At 47.1% G+C, this 19,428-nt stretch overlaps 1 protein-coding gene across 1 annotated transcript in view; it reads right to left on the bottom strand.

The window, feature by feature from the left end:
* LOC141097493 (interferon-induced GTP-binding protein Mx2-like) overlaps positions 1-15,532 on the bottom strand; it is a 69,581-nt gene extending 54,049 nt beyond the window's left edge. Inside the window, exons 1-4 of the mRNA XM_073584708.1 lie at positions 15,308-15,532; positions 13,478-13,545; positions 13,353-13,387; positions 4,016-4,115 (exon numbers count right to left, since the gene is read on the bottom strand). Coding sequence (XP_073440809.1) covers positions 4,016-4,115; positions 13,353-13,387; positions 13,478-13,532 — 190 coding nt within the window. The 5' untranslated portion in view covers positions 13,533-13,545; positions 15,308-15,532. The remainder of the gene's footprint in view (positions 1-4,015; positions 4,116-13,352; positions 13,388-13,477; positions 13,546-15,307) is intronic.
* Positions 15,533-19,428: the final 3,896 nt, after the last annotated feature.

Here is a 19,428-nt window from a genome sequence, read left to right as displayed (position 1 = left end):
TTATAATAGCACAAGTACCCATTTTTATAATTTTTTTTTTTTTCTTGCTTTTAAAACCAAAATATAACATAACATTGCATGTCTCCTTTCCTCCTCCCTTCCTTGGACATGGACACTCCCTCTCTTCTAAGTATCCCGCGCTCTGTCAGTCTAAAAAGTAAACACAAACTATCCTGTAAGAGGAACATAGAAAAACAGACATAAAAATCACAGATAAACATTTCTTTTTTTTTTTTAAAAGCTGACCGCGAACTGTCCTTTTGACCTGCACAACGGTGCAACGAACTCCTGACAGTTCAATCCTCCTTTCGGTGGTCAGTAGTATGGGACCCCACAACCGTGGAGCTCCCAGGATGCAAGAAGTGTCCCTTTCTGCAAGATAGTATAAACGAGCCGTCCCGGGGGTCTTGCAGCCGCCATGCCAGCCTCTCCCCTCTCATGGAGCAGGTTCCAGACTTCCTGCCCCCTGGCCCTCTTCTTCTCTATAACTCCTGCGACCCAAACAGAGGGTCCGGCATGAGCCCTGGAGTCCGGTGGGCGGGACTTAACCGAGGAAGGACATGGATCAGAGGCGGCCGATGATTTTTGCGGCTCAACAGCCGCCGGGGCCAGGTGGCAAATGGGGACAACCGGGTCCTTGGAGGCTGGAATCACAAGGCCCACTAAGTCGGCCGCAGTCGACTTCAGCAGCGGCATAACCGCGGCCTCAGGACAGGCCGCATCCACTACTTCCAATGGAGCCGGAGTAACGGCCGGTTCCAACGACGCAGCTGCTATCAGCAGGGGGAACGCAGCAGCGTCTTCTTTGGATGACTTCCGCACTGGCGGCTCCAGGCGGGGTACCTCAGGGACTTGAGCAGGGGCCTCGCACAACTCTGCATACACCACTGGGCCCGATGTACCCAGGCCTTCCGGTGCGCAGGGGGCAGCGTGCTGCGGCGGAAAGATGAGGGCCGCTGGTGGAGGCACTGGTGGTGCCGGGGGTACTCTCACCTTCCCCGGCGCTGCGGCCTCCATCACATCAATACGCGGCTTCACCCGCAGCCTCCGTCCCTCGCTCCACTGTCCCGCGGGTCTTTCCCCCAAACTGGGGGGCTCCGCTGAGAAGTCCTCTGCTGGTATTGGTGGCGGCCGTTCTCGCTGACTCCGCTCAGGCTCCGCTCCCCAGCTCAGCATCCCGCTGCTCTCCCGTGGCTCTGAGGGCGACTTCTGGCACAGCTCCATCCCCTGCCGCCACTGCCACTCTAGGCAGCCGATGCCCCGACACCTGCAGAGTCTCATACCGTCTGTTGGGCAGCACTCGAATGGCATCAGACAGCCGCAGCCAAGTTTTTCTTCTGTGCCACTCCCTCTGTGAGGTGAGGTGTCGGCAGGCCTCTCCACCCTCCTGTCAGGGTCCAATATATGGAAGCGTCGATCTCCAGGCACATACTGTTTCCTTTTGGGATACGTTGGAGGGGGTCCCAGTCCATTCAACACGACTGCAAACACCCGGACCTCTCCTCTGCGCTGAAGCAACACCGCCATACTGCACAGTACCTGGTACCGCCCCGGATCCTCTGCTGGCCACACAGATCCGCCACAGCGCTTCCCATTTGTATTCCACAGGTAGGTCATTTGTAATCCACAGGTAATTGTAATCCAAACAGAGTAGTCCAAGTCCTTTTCCATTCTTTGAGGCAGGTCTGCCGCAGAAGATGATGTATTAGCGGCGTCTATCCTGCCGACTACGCCAAATGTAGTGTCGGTGGTGGGGTGCCGAGCTGGGGGGGGGGTCCTACTTTTATACCGCGCAGAGATGATGACAGAGACACGATGAGGCAGATTCTGGGTGCAACAGGTCCAAGTTTATTTCATTACTTGCCGTCCGCCTGACGGCCTCCGCAGCACACCGCACGTTTCTTCACTTATCGGCCCTCCGTTTCCAGAGCCGTTTACACACCGTACTTTTACAATAAGGACGTACATATGCGTACTGTCCCTCCTTCACTTGTTCGACGCTCCTGCCAGGTCCGCCACTGTGGCCGCCCTAGGCCCAATAACCAACAGCGCTTTCACTGGTCAGTCGTCGTGTCAAATACGGTATATGGCACTCACTGCCTCGTCTCTTCTGCGGTATCTTCCTGTCAGGACCACCCCCTGACGTTTCCTCTCCTCAGTCCCCCTGGTCTGGATTCTCCTCAGAGTGCACAGACTGGCGAAGTCCTCCTGTCACCTGGGCTCCCCCTGGGGACTGGAACCTTCTGGAACCCTCCCTCAGTATTTATAACTTCCCCGGTTCCTTGAAACTGTCACTAACTGTCACCACGCCCCCCATGACCAACGGTTTCTAAAGCCCTAAGCTGCTGTAAAGTCCTTTGCTCACACTCCACCCTGCCATCTAATGGTCATCCCAAGGTACTGCACGTCCACTACACTTTTCTAGTTGTTTCCCCACTGTAATCACTGTCTCCTACCTACACTGTGCAAACCTATCTTTCTTCACTCTGACTAGTCCGTCCGTCCGTCAGGTCACCTTCCCTACATAGAGAGTGCAGGCATAGAGGGACTCTGGCGGTACATGGACCTAGGATTTGTTGTGACTACTCGTTTGACTTATCACCTTATCTTGTTGTCCCCTCCTGACATTTGGACACTGGACTGTTGCTTGAGCACATTTTGTATTGCCCCTCTGTACTACAAGCCCTCCTGGTATTTGACCTCAGACCTCTTGACTACCGTGTCTCATGGCTTGTCCGTGGGTAGCAACTCAGCGTCACACTTTGGACATGACACAGATTGCACGGGCAAATGCTTAGCAGTATGATTGTCACGCCGCCTCCACATACTCACCCGGCCTCCGCTTCCACGCCGCAGCCGCCCGACAGCCACGGCGGTCCCTTCTGACAGGCTCTCGGCCGACGGGGTCTCTGCATGCAATGCGCAAGCGCCATAGGCCGCGGCCGCGCCTCCCTCCTGTTACTTGTGCCCCGGCAATGCCTTGACCCGGAAGCACCTACGGACCAATGGCAGACCTGACAGGGCCATATCAGGCCGCTCCCCCCTGAGGGAGGCGCCTGATTGTTGTGTTTGCTAGCACACTGGGCCCTGCTTCCACGTGTGCTCTCTGCAGTCTCGCAGTCCTGTCTTCAGTGATTCCTGTAGTAGCCTCGCAGTCCTGCTTTCCATGGTCCCTGCAGTAGCTCCACAGTACAGTGCTCCGTGGGTCCTGCTATCCACACTCCAGTCCTTCAGTCCTACTCCAGTCCTGCCTTCGGTGTTCCTGCTCCATCCTGCTATCCACACTCCAGTCCTTCAGTCGTACTCCAGTCCTGCCTCCGGTGTTCCTGCTCCATCCTGCTATCCACACTCCAGTCCTTCAGTCCTACTCCAGTTCTGCCTCCGGTGTTCCTGCTCCATCCTGCTATCCACACTCCAGGTCCTTCAGTCCTACTCCAGTCCTGCCTCCCGTGTTCCTGCTCTGTCCTGTTGTCTATGCACCAGTCCTGCAATCCTACTCCGGTCCAGTCTCCAGTGATCCCGCTCTGTTGTCTACGCTTCAGTCCCGCACTCCTACTCCAGTCCGTCCTGAGCCGCCCCTCTCGGTACCGGCTATCGTGGTACCTGAACCCCTGGGCCTGCTCCTAACGATCCCTGTATAGGGGTCGGCTCCACCTGGCAGCTCGCCCGGGGCCTCTCGGTGCCACGGTCCAGAGGGTCCACTCCTGGAGATTTGTCTCCTGACCAGCCGTGGTAACAATAATGCAGGTGAATGGATAAAATTGTGACCCCCTAGGTACTGTGACCACGACAAGCCAGTAGCCTAAAGTTGTGACCGCTTGAATTTTTTTGGGCACCATACTTGTCCCCATCACAGTACATTACGGGTTACAATACGACCGCATTTACCTGCATTACACTGTGATGTTTCGGTGGCACCGAGTAATAAGTCTTTCACCTGTGTCGCAGCCAAACTCCCTAGGTAGCTGAAATCCAAGGTGCAACACTATCAGACATTTCAATCTTCAGACCATACCTTGATGAGAGGCTGAATGACTCCCGGCTGGGTTAATGTTTTCTGGGGATCCATTTATATGAGCCGGCCCTGCTGTGAATGTAAATGGATCTGCTGGATTCTGAAGAGTTAAGAGAAGAAAACATGAATTTGGATTTCAGACACGATATGGCCCCATAATATGGGCGTAGCGTGTATTTTGTGAATGCAAGAACTATAGAAAATCCTTGGTAATCATGAAAGGTCATCAAGAAGATGGGGCAGGGGGAGCGGAGTAATCAATGACTACAGGATCTTACTTTTTGTAGTCTGTGACTATGAAGACATAAAGTTGTTTTGCTTTACCTTTTATAGGAACCCTTATTTCCCTATAATATTAAACTACAGCCGCTCCACCCCCACTGCCACTTTTTTGTTAGTGCCCATTGGGCAGCTAGTTAACCAGATGCCAAAAAGTTTCTATGCAGATTGCAGCAATTGAGATGAGTTTGTCATTGGCTGCTTCATTCTGCAAATACAGCAACTGAGATGACAAAGGTCTTACTGTAATAATGTGAGCTTTGTCTTCTCAGTCGCTGCCTGTGAAGAACACATCAGCCAAAAGCGAATTCACTTAGACTACTGCGCTCTGCATAGGCACCAACAGAAATTACAATGGCTACACTGTGCTCTCCTACACCTTCCTGCCTCTCCTCTCACTTGTAATTTTGTGAGAGGAGACAGAGATCTGATATCTGTTGGGCTTTCTGTCGTAAATGTTAAAATGCAATAATATAATAAACTTTTTAAAATGTTTACATATCTTTTCTAACCCTAAATAGGGTTAAGACTAGGGCTACAATTGGGACTAGGGTTGGGGCTAGGTCTATGGTTAGATTTAAGACTAGAATCAGGGTTAGAATTATCGCAAAAGTTCAGCTTAAACCTTTGGTTAGGACTAGCGTTAAGTTACTGTTAGAATAAAAAAAGTTACAGTACATTAAAAATATAAAATAAACAGCAAAAATGCAACTTTATTATTCAAATTGTATGTCAGATTTCAGCAATAAACATAAAATAACAAAAGGGTCAAAGGGAAACACATTAGAGAGCAGCAGATACACAACAGCCAGCAGTAGTGACACAAGACCTAGCAGTAGTGACACTGTAAGGGGGTACTGTAGCCGTCCTGAACCCCTAAGCATGTCCCGGTGTAAAGTGTACAAAATGTATATATATTCATATATTTATTGGTATTCCGTAATGGCGTTGGTATGGGTAGATATGGTGCAATATGTGTTTAGTACAGGGAAATTGTAATATTAGCTTTAGGCCACTAGATGGGGCATTTTAGTGCACCTAGTTTAGCTTGGTAGTGTATTAGTGTAAATAGTTAATATAGGAGGGGTCATTGAAGTTAAGGGAAGGGAGCTTCCTGATTAGTGGCAGAAGGGCGAGGGGGCCCATAGAGATTGGGTGGGCTAGTAGCCTGGGCAACTGTAAGACCCTGTAGCGTTAATTCCATGGAAGTGCTCAGGCATCCAGTATGTGGGGAACCGCACAGTCACAGCTGCAGGAGTTACAGAAGTTTGAGCTACAAGTGTGGAAGCTTCAGAGGTGGACAAGGCAGGACAGATGGGTGGGTCACTCACCATGTGGCATGTCTTAGCCTGGGCTGATGCCCTCAGATACAGGGCAAAACTGCTGAGGGAACACCCGGTGGCAGTGAGCCCGGACAGGGAGGACGCCGAGCAAACGTACAATACGGTACGACCCGATCTCGAGCCGTGTGGTAGGGAGAGAAGTGAAGGAAAAGCTGAAGTGACGTGTAATGTGAAACCTGCTGTGAATGCAGTTTTGAACCTGGATGTGCTGCAAAGACATGAGAGTAAAGTTCTGCGTTTTGAGTTACAACTGGACTGTGTCTCTGTTATTTCACAAGTGGCCAAAGGTGACCTTAGAGAACAAAGGAAGAATCCTGACGGCGCAGAGAATGGAGAGGCAAGTAAGCTGAAAGTGAAACGTGATTTTTATGTAACTGGAGGCCAGGGCACACAAAGCCTGTTAAGCTCAGCCACGACTACTACCCTGGCTCACCTTTACAACACAACAGCCAGCAGTAGTGACCCAACAGCCAGCAGCAGTTTCACAAGAACTAGCAGTAGTGACACAACAGCCAGCAGCAGTGACACAACAGCCAGCAGCAGTAACACAAGAATCAGCACCAGTAACACAACAGCAAGCAGCAGTGACCCAAGAGCCAGCAGAAGTGACCCAAGAACTAGCAGCAGTGACACAAGAACCAGCAGCAGTAACACAACAGCCAGCAGCAGTAACACAAGAATTAGCACCAGTAACACAACAGCCAGCAGCAGTGACACAAGAACCAGCAGCAGTGACACATCAGCCAGCAGCAGTAACACAAGAATTAGCACCAGTAACACAACAGCCAGCAGCAGTAACACAAGAATTAGCACCAGTAACACAACAGCCAGCAGCATTGACACAAGAACCAGCAGCAGTGACACATCAGCCAGCAGCAGTAACACAAGAACTAGCTGTAGTGTTACAACAGCCAGCAGCAGTGACACAAGAACCAGCAGCAGTGACACATCAGTCAGCAGTAGTAACACAACAGCCAGCAGTAGTGACACAAGAACCAGCAGCAGTGGCACAACAGCCAGCAACAGTAACACAAGAACTAGCAGTAGCGACACAACAGTAACAAGAACAACTAGCAGTAGTGACACAACAGCCATCAGCAGTGACACAAGAACCAAAAGCAGTGGCACAACAGCCAGCAAAAGTAACAAGAACTAGCAGTAGTGACACAACAGCCAGCAGCAGTGACACAACAGCCAGCAGCAGAAAAACAACAGCCAGCAGCAGTGACACAAGAACCAGCAGCAGTGACACATCAACCAGCAGTAGTAACACAACAGCCAGCAGTAGTGACACAAAAACCAGCAGCAGTGACCCAAGAGCCAGCAGCAGTAAGAGAAGAACTAGCAGTAGTGACACAAGAACTAGCAGTAGTGACACAACAGCCAGCAGTAGTGACCCAAGAACCAGCAGGAATGACAAAAGAACCAGCAACAGTAACACAACAGTCAGCAGTAGTGATACAAGAGCCAGCAGAAATGACACAAGAAACAGCAGCAAAAAACCACCATGGTTACTTACCGGTAGCCGGTTTTTCCGGAACCCATGACAGCACCACATGAGAGAGGGATCCGCCCCGCCAGGACAGGAACCTACTGAAACATAAGGGGCGGCACCTCTCCCCCGCTTCAGTTGGATTACAGAGCATTTGAGAGGACTTCCCGGTTAGTTACATATTTATCCAACACCACATCACACAAATACACCCGACTATTGTGCACACCCAAACGGTGAAAAAAGGGGGGGAAATATACGGGTGCTGTCATGGGTTCCGGAAAAACCGGCTACCGGTAAGTAACCATGGTGGTTTTCCCTTCACCCATGACAGCACCACATGAGAGATTCTGGAGACTTCGAACACCTTAGGGAGGGACCATCGCTTGCAGCACCCTTCTACCAAAGGTCAAGTCAGCAGAGGAGGACAGATTTAGTCTATAGTGTCTAAAGAAAGTTGAGGGTGAGGCCCAGGTAGCGGCCTTACAAATTTGCTCTATTGATACCTCTGCTTTCTCAGCCCAGGAGGTCGCCACGGCTCTGGTGGAATGAGCCTTGATGCCGTCAGGAACCGGGACGCCACTAGCTGAATAGGCTACACTAATGGCCTCCCTAATCCATCGGGCAATAGTCCCCTTTGACACTCCATAACCTTTCCTAGCACCCTGGAAGGCTACAAATAGGGACTGGGACCTCCTCCACTGGCTGGTTATAGACATATACTCTACTAGGGTTCTTTTAACATCTAGGCTATGAAACTTCTCCTCCCCTGGGTTTTTTGGATTCTCGCAAAAGGAAGGGAGGACAATCTCTTGGTTTCGGTGAAAGTTAGTTACTACTTTTGGCAAGTAAGCCGGGTCTGTTCTCATAACCACCCTATCCTGGTATATCTGGGTATATGGTGGGTTGACTGAAAGGGCCTGTAAGTCACTAACTCTACGTGCCGACGTTAGAGCTACCAAAATGATGGTTTTTAGAGTGAGATTTTTAGTTGAAACCTGCTGTATGGGTTCAAACGGCTCTTTCGTGAGGGCTTCCAGCACCAGATTTAGATCCCATGGAGCTATTTTCGGTAAGGAAACTGGCCTAGACCTGTGGCAAGATTTTATAAACCTGGCTACCCATCTGTTTGCCGCTATATTGCAATTGTATAATGCCCCCAGCTCTGAAACCTGTACTTTGAGGGTATTAACCGCCAGGCCTAGCTGTAGGCCTGCCTGCAAGAACTCCAAGATAGACTCGATTGGGGGTTCTTGACCTAACGGTTTTCCCAGGAATTGTAGGAATTTTTTCCACGTTCTGCCATATATGTTGGTTGTTATTGGTTTTCTACTTTTCATTAGAGTAGTCACCAACCCCGGGGAAAACCCTTTATCTCTCAAAAGTGCCCTCTCAAATTCCACGCCGTCAGATGGAGCCCCTTGACTTGTTTGTGGAATATCGGCCCCTGAGCTAGCAAATCTGGAATCTCTGGCAGTACCCACGGGTCCGAGAGAGACATCATTTGTAGTAGTGAAAACCACGGTCTTTTTGGCCAGAACGGGGCTATGAGGATTACTCTGGCTTGCTCGTCTCTTATCTTTTTTACTACTGCCGGGATTAACGCTACTGGGGGAAAGGCATAGCTCAGTTTGAACAGCCACGGGATTTGTAGAGCGTCCACTGCCCACGGGTTTTCCCCTGGGTTTAACGAGCAGAACCTTCTAACTTGCCGGTTGCTTTTGGTGGCAAAGAGGTCGATTACTGGCAGTCCCCATAACTGTACTATCTTCTGGAATATTACACGATTTAAGGCCCACTCTCCCTGTTTTAACTTGTTGCGGCTTAGAAAGTCGGCTTGAACAATTTCTGTCCCTTTGATATGTAGGGCTGTTAGGGAGGTTAGGTGTTGCTCTGCCTTGAGGAAGATTCTTTTGGCTTCGTCCATTAGGGAGTTTGACCTTGTCCCTCCTTGGTGGTTGACATACGCCACTGCCACCCTGTTGTCTGACATAATTCGGACGTTTTGACCCTGTAACATGGGAATGAATGCCTCTAGGGCTCTGTTTATCGCTCTCAACTCTCTTAAGTTGGAGGAAGCCTTCTGCTCTATGTGACCCCAGGACCCTTGGGCCATATGTTCTCTCAGGTGTGCCCCCCATCCCGAGGAGCTTGCGTCCGTCAATATTACATCGGACACGGGCCTGTGCCACAAAGTTCCCCCTGCTAAATTTGTGTCGTCTAGCCACCAAGTGAGAGAGTTTTTCCCCCTTTCGGAAAGTTCCAGCTTCCCTTCTAAACGCCCTTTCAATCGTCTCTGGGCTGACAAGATTTCCGCCTGCAGCTGTCGGGTATGAAACTGTGCCCAGTTGACCGCTGGGATACAGGCTGTTAGCGTGCCCAACAGGGACATTGCCCTTCTTAGGGTCATGTGAGGATGCTGTATTGCCGTAAGGGTCATTTCTGTCACCTTCTCTAGTTTTTTCTCTGGCAAGAGACAAACTTGACGGTCGGAGTCCAAGACGAAACCTAGAAACGTTTGTTTCCTTAGGGGTTGAAGTTTTGATTTTTTTAAGTTTACCATCCAACCCAGTCTTTGCAGGGTCTCTGTTATCTTCTCTACCTGATGTGCGCAGTGATGTTCTGAATTGCCAATGACCAGAAAATCGTCCAAGTAAGGCTTCATAATCACATTGTGGATTCGAAGGAAAGCTGTCATTTCCGCTATTACTTTTGTAAAAATCCTTGGCGCTATGGAGATGCCAAACGGAAGAGCTGTAAATTGAAAATGCCTGAGGTCGCCCTGGATGTATAGGGCTACCCTCAGGTATTTTTGGTACTCTTGGTGCATCGGGATATGGTAATAGGCATCCTTCAAATCGATTACGGCCATGAAGCAGTTGTGGTGTAACAGCTTTATGGCCGAGGTCACTGATTCCATTTTGAATGTTTGGTTCTTGATCCATTGATTGAGGCGCCTGAGATTTATTATCGTTCTGAAGGAAAGGTCGGGTTTTTTTATTAGGAAGAGGGGAGAATAGAACCCCCTTCTTTCTTGATCTTTCGGGACCTCTACCAGAACTTGTTTCTCCAATAGTCCTAAGATTTCTGTTTCTATGGCTGATTGCTCTCCTGGTTCCTTTCTGACGGGGGTCACCACAAATGAAGCTCTTGGATACTGGAAGAAGGGGATTTTTAGGCCATTCTTTATAATTTTCAGGATCCAATTGTTGGCCGATATTTTCTCCCATTCTTTGGAAAAGAGTCTCAATCTTCCCCCCGCCGGAGGGCTGGTGTCATTGCGGGGATTTTTTGGCGGTTGAGGTATTTCCCCCAAACATAAACCCTGGTTCTTTTTTCCTCTTGTATCCCACCTTTTCCGTTCTCCCGGGGGACGGCCTCGATTGAACCTTCCCCTCCGAAAGGGCGGTCTCCTTTGATCACCCATGAATCTGGGGAAGCCCTTCTTTTTGTCACCGGCTTTTTCCAGGATGTCATCCAGGTTTTTTCCAAACAAGAACTGCCCATCACATGGTAACGAGCATAATTTTGCCTTAGATTGAATGTCCCCAGGGCAGCCTTTGAGCCATAACGCCCGTCTTGCGGCGTTCGACAGCCCCGCTGCTCTTGCCGTTAACCTCATCGAGTCGGCGGAGGTGTCGCCAAGAAGGCGGCAGCTCCGTGTAGTAGGTACATTTCACCTAAAATTTTCTCCCTTGGTATTTTGGAGACCAATTTTTCTTCCAGTTGTTGCAACCAGACCATTAATGACCGGGCTGTGCAGGTGCCGGCTATTGCTGGTTTTAGACCGCCTGCCGCAGCCTCCCAAGTGTGTCTTAGGTATGAGTCCGCTTTTTTATCCAAGGGATCTCTCAAAACCCCTGAATCCTCCATGGGCAGGGCCGACTTCTTGGAAGACCTAGACACTGCGGCGTCAATCTTTGGGACCTTGTCCCAGATGTCCATGTCCTTAGCCTCAAAGGGGTATCTTCGCTTTGAAGAGGAGGGAAGGCTACCTGACTTCTCCGGTTTCTTCCACTCTCTCTCGATTAGGGCCTGAATCTTGTCATTGACCGGAAAGGTACGCTTTTTCCTTTCTTGTAGGCCGCCAAACATCATATCCTCCAGTGATCTCTCTACTTTCTCCTCCTGTAGGCCCATAGTGGACCTGATGGCTTTAAGGAGGGCGTCCGTATCTTCTACGGGAAAGCAAGGTCTGCCCCCCGTATCACTGTCTGAGGATGAAGATGACCCATGCTCAACTTGATACTCCGAAGAGGAGGAGCCTGACGAGGAACTCGGGGAGGCTTTCCTACTCTTACTTTTCTTTTTTAATAATTTTTTAAGTGAGCCCTGTACCTCCGACTTAATTATTGATCTTAGGTTTGTTGCCAGGCTCGGTGCCTCTTCAGCCATAGTCCGCTGGATACAGCTGACACATAAGTCCTTTTGGTAGTCTTTTGCTAAAGGGCTGTGGCATATGGCACATACTTTATTTTTCTTTTTGCATATAGCTTTTTTGCCTCCCTAAAAAAGAAAAGACATAGGAAGCCCTATTACAACATTGTCTACTTTCACGGAGATCACTCACCACCCAGGAAAGACCGATACCGGGCTCTGGGGCTGCGAAGGAGCGTGCGTTCTGCGTTCTTTTGACCTCGAGGAATCCCTCGATCGGTGACTTGGACGGCTGCTGCTTTTGCCGCTCGAGCGGCTCTTGCGACCAGAAGCTTGTGATGGGGGCAGAGACAATGGGGACGGTGAGCGATCCTCCTGAGACGCCATTGTCACCCCTGCAGCCGCTTCTGCTCCTTCTTTAATCAGTGAGTGCCCCTCATTACCCCTCCCCCCCGCGACCGCCAGCCGCTTCTCCTGGCCGGCGTCGCGCCCGGCGCCATGATCGTCGCGTCCTGATGACGTCAGCGGTCGCGCTCCCAGAATCCTCTGCGCCGCTGACGTCGGACGCCGGTCTCCGCCCCCGGCTTCCCCTGCATGCAGGTGAAGGACGGGCGCGCGCGCAGGGGGAGGGCGGCACGTGGAGGAACCTCCGAAGGGAGGACATCGGGACGTGCCCGCACGAACCCGGGGCCCGGATCAGGCAACACCCCGGGGACTGCGCTACCAGCTGCCGACGGCCGGCATCGCAGGTAAGTCAGCCCTGCAATTTAAACGCCGGGACGGCCCTGGGTCTTTCGTCCTGACAGGCACCGCCGCTGTCAGAGGGATTCCTTTCCAGGACAGGAACCCAACTGAAGCGGGGGAGAGGTGCCGCCCCTTATGTTTCAGTAGGTTCCTGTCCTGGCGGGGCGGATCCCTCTCTCATGTGGTGCTGTCATGGGTGAAGGGAAAACACTGTTAATTTTTTTGCTCTGAATAATGACTACTAAAATTTTATTTTGGGACAAGTGGGGTTTGGCCTGTGCTTTTTTTTTAAATTACCACAAGCATTTTGCATAAAACCAGGACCATAAAGACTCAGAGTAAAGAGATTAGGGTGGAGAAACTCAAGTCCTGACCTCAGCCTTATTCAACACCTTTAATATAAATATTAAAGCGAACCTGTCAGCAGGATTTTGCTAAGTAAACTACAGGCAATGTCAGGTTGGCTTTGTTACATTGATTAAAATGATACTTGGGGTGAAGAAATCTGTCTTGTGTAATCAGTGTTAGAAGTTTTCAGTTAATGAGATGGTCGTGCTCCGGGTTGGGACTGTAGGCAGAGTCTTATATTGGTGCTCTAGGCCAGAGAAACCAAGAAGAGACCAGCCCACAGGCCGCACGAAAGCACAAACATATTCCTCATCATAGAGACATACTGTTTGTGCTTCGGGGGGCCTATGGGCTGGTCTCTTCTTGGATTCTCTGGCTTAGAGTAGGAAGATAAGACTCTGCTTACAGCATTTCACTAACTGAAAACTTCTAACACTGATTATACAGGAACCACAAGACAGATATCTTCATGCCAGGTATCATTCTACTCATTGTAACAGCGCCAACCTGACAATGCTTGTAGTTTACTTAGCAAAATCCTGCTGACAGGTTTGCTTTAAACCCACGACATTCTCATCCAACATCAGGGTTGACAAAAAGCTTTTTTGACTCAATGGGCAAAAATGTTGTATTATTGTGGAAGTCCTATATCCAACAATTCTATAGACATGTTGGTTGGTTGTCCACATACTTTTGGACATAAAGTGAAATTGCTGTCTTTAAAAATATTTTTGTCATATAATTTTTCACTTACCATAGCATTTGGCTGGAAAGAGATATGAGGGAACCCTGAAAAAATAAATGTAGATACAAGAAGATAAGTAAGAATAAACATCACGGATATGGAAAAGTTAATATACAGAGAAACCACATATGTACCTTGATTAAAACCTGGTTTGCCAAAATTTGGCATATTTTGCATTTTCTTTGCCATGAGTGGTGGATATCTGAGGTGATAAAACAAAAGACATTTTTAATGGTAGTCTATACTCTCCCTTATGCATACACTCATAGGACATGTTCGATGGATAAAAGATGGCTTCCAGTTGGGAACCACCCTGAAATAAGCCTAACCTGAGACTTAGAGCTGGTGGAATTAATAGATCCGGACCCAATCCATCGGTCACGTCAGTAATCTGTGGCCACTGAAAAGGAGCCCTGAGCACCGTCTCCATCCAGAGGTAAAGTTTTGTAGGCCACCCATTGCCTACAAAACATCAGTGACCTGGGTCATCACTGCATTGTGCCTCCTCTGCCGGCCCACTATAGGTGAAGAGAACTTGCTTGCTGTGGTCTTTGGGATATCAGGTAAAGGTAAGTATAAACTTTATTTTTAAGGAAGCACAAGCATCTGGCAGGAGGAACTGATTACTTTTTAAAGGAGCACTCAGCATTTATTACTATAAGCGGGTACTGATGTTCATGAGCAATGTTAACTTAAGGCGTGATTAGGTGATAGTTACTTTAAAGAAGTACTCAGGGGGTCATCATTACGTTAAGGGGGAACTCAGTCAATTAATGCTGTTTGGGGGGAAACAAAAGATCATCCATTTTGGCACTATTGTTTTTAGGGGCACTATACTGTATATGGTGTAGGGATTTCACTCTCTCTGGCAGCAGTTCAGGTAGACACAGGGATCCAATTCTGATATCAAACAGTGCACAGTTTATTAAAGTCCACAAATGATCAAGGCACACAAACGGAAATAGCCTTGCTTCAGTGACAAAAATGAGCAAAATCAAACAATTTCCACTGCAGGTATGGGCTCACCCATTTGCACACTAGGGCCACACATAATCAGCTTCTGGCAGACAGCACTGAGGCAGCTCACCTGCCTTAAATATTCCTATCAAAACCTGAAATGGAGGTATGGGAACGGCTAGTCCCACCCAGCTCTTCTGATCGCTCCTAAAACTCTGGCTTATATAAAACCTCTCGGCAACTATCCGTGGCTGGAGCCTTTATCTCCAAGTTCTACATCACCGAGGCTAGCCACCTCGGTGACACATACCTCTTATTCAGGACTTTTTTTGAACTGCTTATTTACAATGGGCATTATTGTTTTCAAAGTCACTCTCTGCGTAGAACTTTTTTTTGTAGGGGAGGGGGGATGATTCAGTAATAGCACAGTGAAAAAGGTGAAAAAACACCAGAATTGTGTTTTTTTCCGGTGACCACATCTCCATAAATAATGAGTCAGGTCAAAATGATTATGGTCTACCATACAATGAGCACTTTAAAAACAACTCCCCCTCCCCCCCCAAAAAAAAAAATACAATGGAGAAATTGCTTTTCATTCACCATTCCATCCCAACTTGGATTTTTTTTCCTGTTTCTTATACATTGTATGGTAAAATAGATGATAGAACTCGTAGTATTCTACCGATATGTTCTACCCGATATTTTACACAAAATTAAAGGCTTTTTAATTATGTGATTCCCTAACCAAATTTTTTAGGGTAAATTGTCCCAGTGCCACCACAAGCCAACAAGGACTTTCCCCAAAGTGCCTACTTTTGTTTTCCATAAAGATCGGAACGATGGGTAACCTTAGCTAGGGTCGTTGGATTGGGGTCATCTCGGCAAAACCGGGCATGTTGGCAAGAATAAAATGATAACCGTCTTCTGTAAATTCACCTAATAACTTTCATATCAACATAGAAAGAAAATAACAATAAATATAACAACATTTTTGTATAAAATACTACCACAGGGTTCTCGTGGAAGGAAATGTTATCCGCTCGCTGAACACCGGGGTCACCCCTCCACCTGCTGCAACCAGTCTGAGATGATCTCCCACGGAATCCAGGTAGACGTGATATCACGATCGTGTCTGAGTTGTGCGGTGTTGGAGTCGGCACATGAGTGAAAAATGGTTTCTTTAGAAAAAAGTACCAGTAAAATAACATTTCCTTTTTCAATAGTGTTGTAATTTCCTGTGTAGCACCATTTTAACCGCAACTGTTATCAAATATAAAAGCAGAAATGGACCAAATAGAGCTGAAAGCAATATTATATTCCCCTAGCCAAAAATAAATAGTGACACGGAATACTTGGAAATAAATGTGAAAAATAGCAATAAATATCATAGAATTAACCCCTTCACCCCCAAGGGTGGTTTGCACGTTCATGACCGGGCCAATTTTTACAATTCTGACCACTGTACCTTTATGAGGTCATAACTCTGGAACGCTTCCATGGATCCCGGTGATTCTGACATTGTTTTCTCGTCACATATTGTACTTCATGTTAGTGGTAAAATTTCATTCAAATAACTTGCGTTTATTTGTGAGAAAAATGGAAATTTGGCGAAAATTTTGAAAATTTTGCAATTTTCCAACTTTGAATTTTTATGCCCTTAAATCACAGAGATACGGCACACAAAATACTTGATAACTAACATTTCCCACATGTTTACTTTACATCAGCACAATTTTGGAACCAAAATTTTTTTTTGTTAGGAAGTTATAAGGGTTAAAAGTTGACCAGCACTTTCTCATTTTTACAACACCATTTTATTTTTAGGACCACATCACATTTGAAGCCACTTTGAGGGGTCTATATTATAGAAAATACCCAAAAGTGACACCATTCTAAAAACTGCACCCCTTAAGGTGCTCAAAACCACATTCAAGAAGTTTATTAACCCTTTAGGTGCATCACAGGAATTTTTTTGAATATTTAAAAAAAAATGAACATCTAACTTTTTTTCATAAAAAAAATACTTCAGGTTCAATTTTTTTTATTTTACCAAGGGTAACAAGAGAAATTGGACTGCAAAAGTTGTTGTGCAATTTGTCCTGAGTATGCTGATACCTGACATGTGGGGGAAAACGACTGTTTCGGCGCATGGCAGAGCTCAGAATGGAAGGAGCGCCGTTTGACTTTTTCAATGCAAAATTGGCTGGAATTCAGATTGGACGCCATGTCACGTTTGGAGAGCCCCTGATGTACCTAATCAGTGGAAACCCCCTACAAGTGACCCCATTTTGGAAACTAGACCCCCCAAGGAACTTATCTAGATATGTGGTGAGAACTTTGAACTCACAAGGGCTTTACAGAAGTTTATAACGTACAGCGGTACAATTAAAAAATCATATTTTTTCCACAAAAATGATCTTTTCACCCCAATTTTTATTTTCCCAAGGGTAACAGGACCCTAAAAGTTATTGTGCAATTTGTCCTGAGTACGCTGATACCCCACATGTGGGGGTAAACCACTATTTGGGCGCATGGCAGAGCTCGGAAGGGAAGCAGCGCCATTTGACGTTTTTGGCTGGAATTGAGATCGGACACCATGTCGCGATTGGAAAACCCCTGATGTACCAAAACAGTGGAAACCCCCCACAAATGACACCATTTTGGAAACTAGACCCCTTAAGGAACTTATCTAGATGTGTGGTGAGAACTTTGAACCCCCATGGGCTTCACAGATGTTTATAACATAAAGCCATACAATTAAAAAATCATATTTTTTCCACAAAAATGATCTTTTCACCCTCAATTCTTATTTTTCCAAGGGTAACAGGACCCTAAAAGTTATTGTGCAATTTGTCCTGAGTACGCTGATACCCCACATGTGGGGGTAAACCACTATTTGGGCGCATGGCAGAGCTCGGAAGGGAAGCAGCGCCATTTGACGTTTTTGGCTGGATTTGAGGTTGGACACCATGTCGCGATTGGAAAACCCCTGATGTACCTAAACAGTGGAACCCCCCCAACAAGTGACACCATTTTGTAAACTAGACCCCCCAAGGAACTTATCTAGATGTGTGGTGAGCACTTTGAACCCCCCAGTGCTTCACAGAAGTTTATAACGCCCGGGCGTGAAAATAAAAAATTCGTATTTTTTCCACAAACATGATCTTTTAGTCACCATTTTTTTATTTTCCCAAGGGTACCAGGAGAAATTGAACCCCAAAAGTTGTTGTCCAATTTGTCCTGAGTACGCTGACACCCCAAATGTGGGATAAAACTACTGTATGGACACACGTCAGGGCTCGGAAGGGAAGTAGTGACGTTTTGGAATGCAGACTTTGATGGAATGGTCTGCGGGTGTCATGTTGCCTTTGGAGAGCCCCTAATGTACCTAAACAGTGGAAACCCCCACAAATGACCCCATTTTGGAAACGAGACCCCCTAAGGAACTTATCTAGATGTGTGGTGAGCACTTTGAACCCCCAAGGGCTTCACAGACGTTTATAATGCCCGGGCATGAAAATAAAAAAATCGTATTTTTTCCACAAACATGATCAATTAGTCCCCAATTGTTTCATTTTCCCAAGGGTAACAGGAGAAATTGGACCCCAAAAGTTGCTGTCCAATTTGTCCTGAGTACGCTGACACCCCATATGTGGGAGAAAACTACTGTATGGACACACGTCGGGGCTCGGAAGGGAAGCAGTGACGTTTTGGAATGCAGACTTTGATGGAATGGTCTGCGGGTGTCATGTGCGTTTGGAGAGCCCCTGATGTACCTAAACTATTGAAACTCCCCACAAGTGACCCCATTTTGGACACTAGACCCCCCACGGAACTTATCTAGATGTGTGGTGAGCACTTTGAACCCCCAAGTGCTTCACAGAAGTTTATAACACTCGGACGTGAAAATAAAAAAATCATTTTTTTCCACAAAAATGATATTTTTGACCCCAATTTTTTATTTTCCTAAGGGTAACAGGAGAAATTGGACCTTAGAAATTGTTTTGCAATTTGTCCTGAGTAGGCTGATACCCTACATGTGGGGGTAAAACACTGTTTGGGCGCATGGCAGAGCTTGGAAGGGAAGGAGCACCATTTGACTTTTTCAACTCAGAATTGGCTGGAATTGAGATCAGATGCCATGTTGCATTTGGAGAGCCCCTGATGTGCCCAAACAGTGGAAACCCCCAATTCTAACTCCAACCCGAACCCCAACACACCCCTAACCCTAATCTCAGCCCTAACCCTAACCTAGCCCTAACCCTAACCCTAGCCCTAACCCTACCCTAACCCTAGCCCTAACCCTAGCCCTAACCCTAACCCTAATGGAAAAATGGAAATAAATACATTTTTTTATTTTATTATTTTTCCCTAACTAAGGGGGTGATAACGGGGGGTTTGATTTACTATTTATGGCGGTTTTTATTTTTGGCAGCTGTCGCACGCTAAAAGACGCTTTTTATTGTAAAAATAGTTTTTGCATCACCACATATTGAGAGCTATAATTTTTCCGTATTTTGACCCAGCGAGTCATGTGAGGTCTTATTTTTTGCGGGACGAGTTGACGTTTTTATTGGTACCATTTTCGGGCATGTGACTTTTTTGATCGCTTTTTATTCCGATTTTTGGGATGCAGAATGAACAAAAACCAGCGTTTCATGAATTTCTTTTGGGGGGTGCGTTTACACCGTTCCGTGTGCGGTAAAATTGATAAAGCAGTTTTATTCTTCGGGTCGGTACGGTTACAGCGATACCTCATTTAGGTCATTTTTTTATGTTTTGTCGGTTTTATGCAATGAAAACTATTTTATATAAAAAATAATTATTTTTGCATCGCTTTATTCTGCGAGCTATAACTTTTTTATTTTTCGCTGATGATGCTGTGTGGTGGCTCGTTTTTTGCAGGACAAGATGACGTTTTTATCAGTACCATGGATATTTATATGCGTCTTTTTGATCGCGCGTTATTACACTTTTTGTTTGGCAGTATGATAATAAATCATTATTTTTTGCTTCGTTTTTTATTTTTATTTTTTAAGGGGTTCGCTAAAGGGGTTATCTAATGGGACAGTTTTATAGGGCGGGTCGTTACGGACTCGGCGATACCTAATATGTGTACTTTTATTGT

Source organism: Dendrobates tinctorius, unplaced genomic scaffold (assembly GCF_039654945.1).
Source record: "Dendrobates tinctorius isolate UK_male_01 unplaced genomic scaffold, ASM3965494v1 ptg000084l, whole genome shotgun sequence".
NCBI lineage: Eukaryota > Metazoa > Chordata > Amphibia > Anura > Dendrobatidae > Dendrobates > Dendrobates tinctorius.
This window is presented reverse-complemented; position numbering and strand designations above follow the sequence as displayed.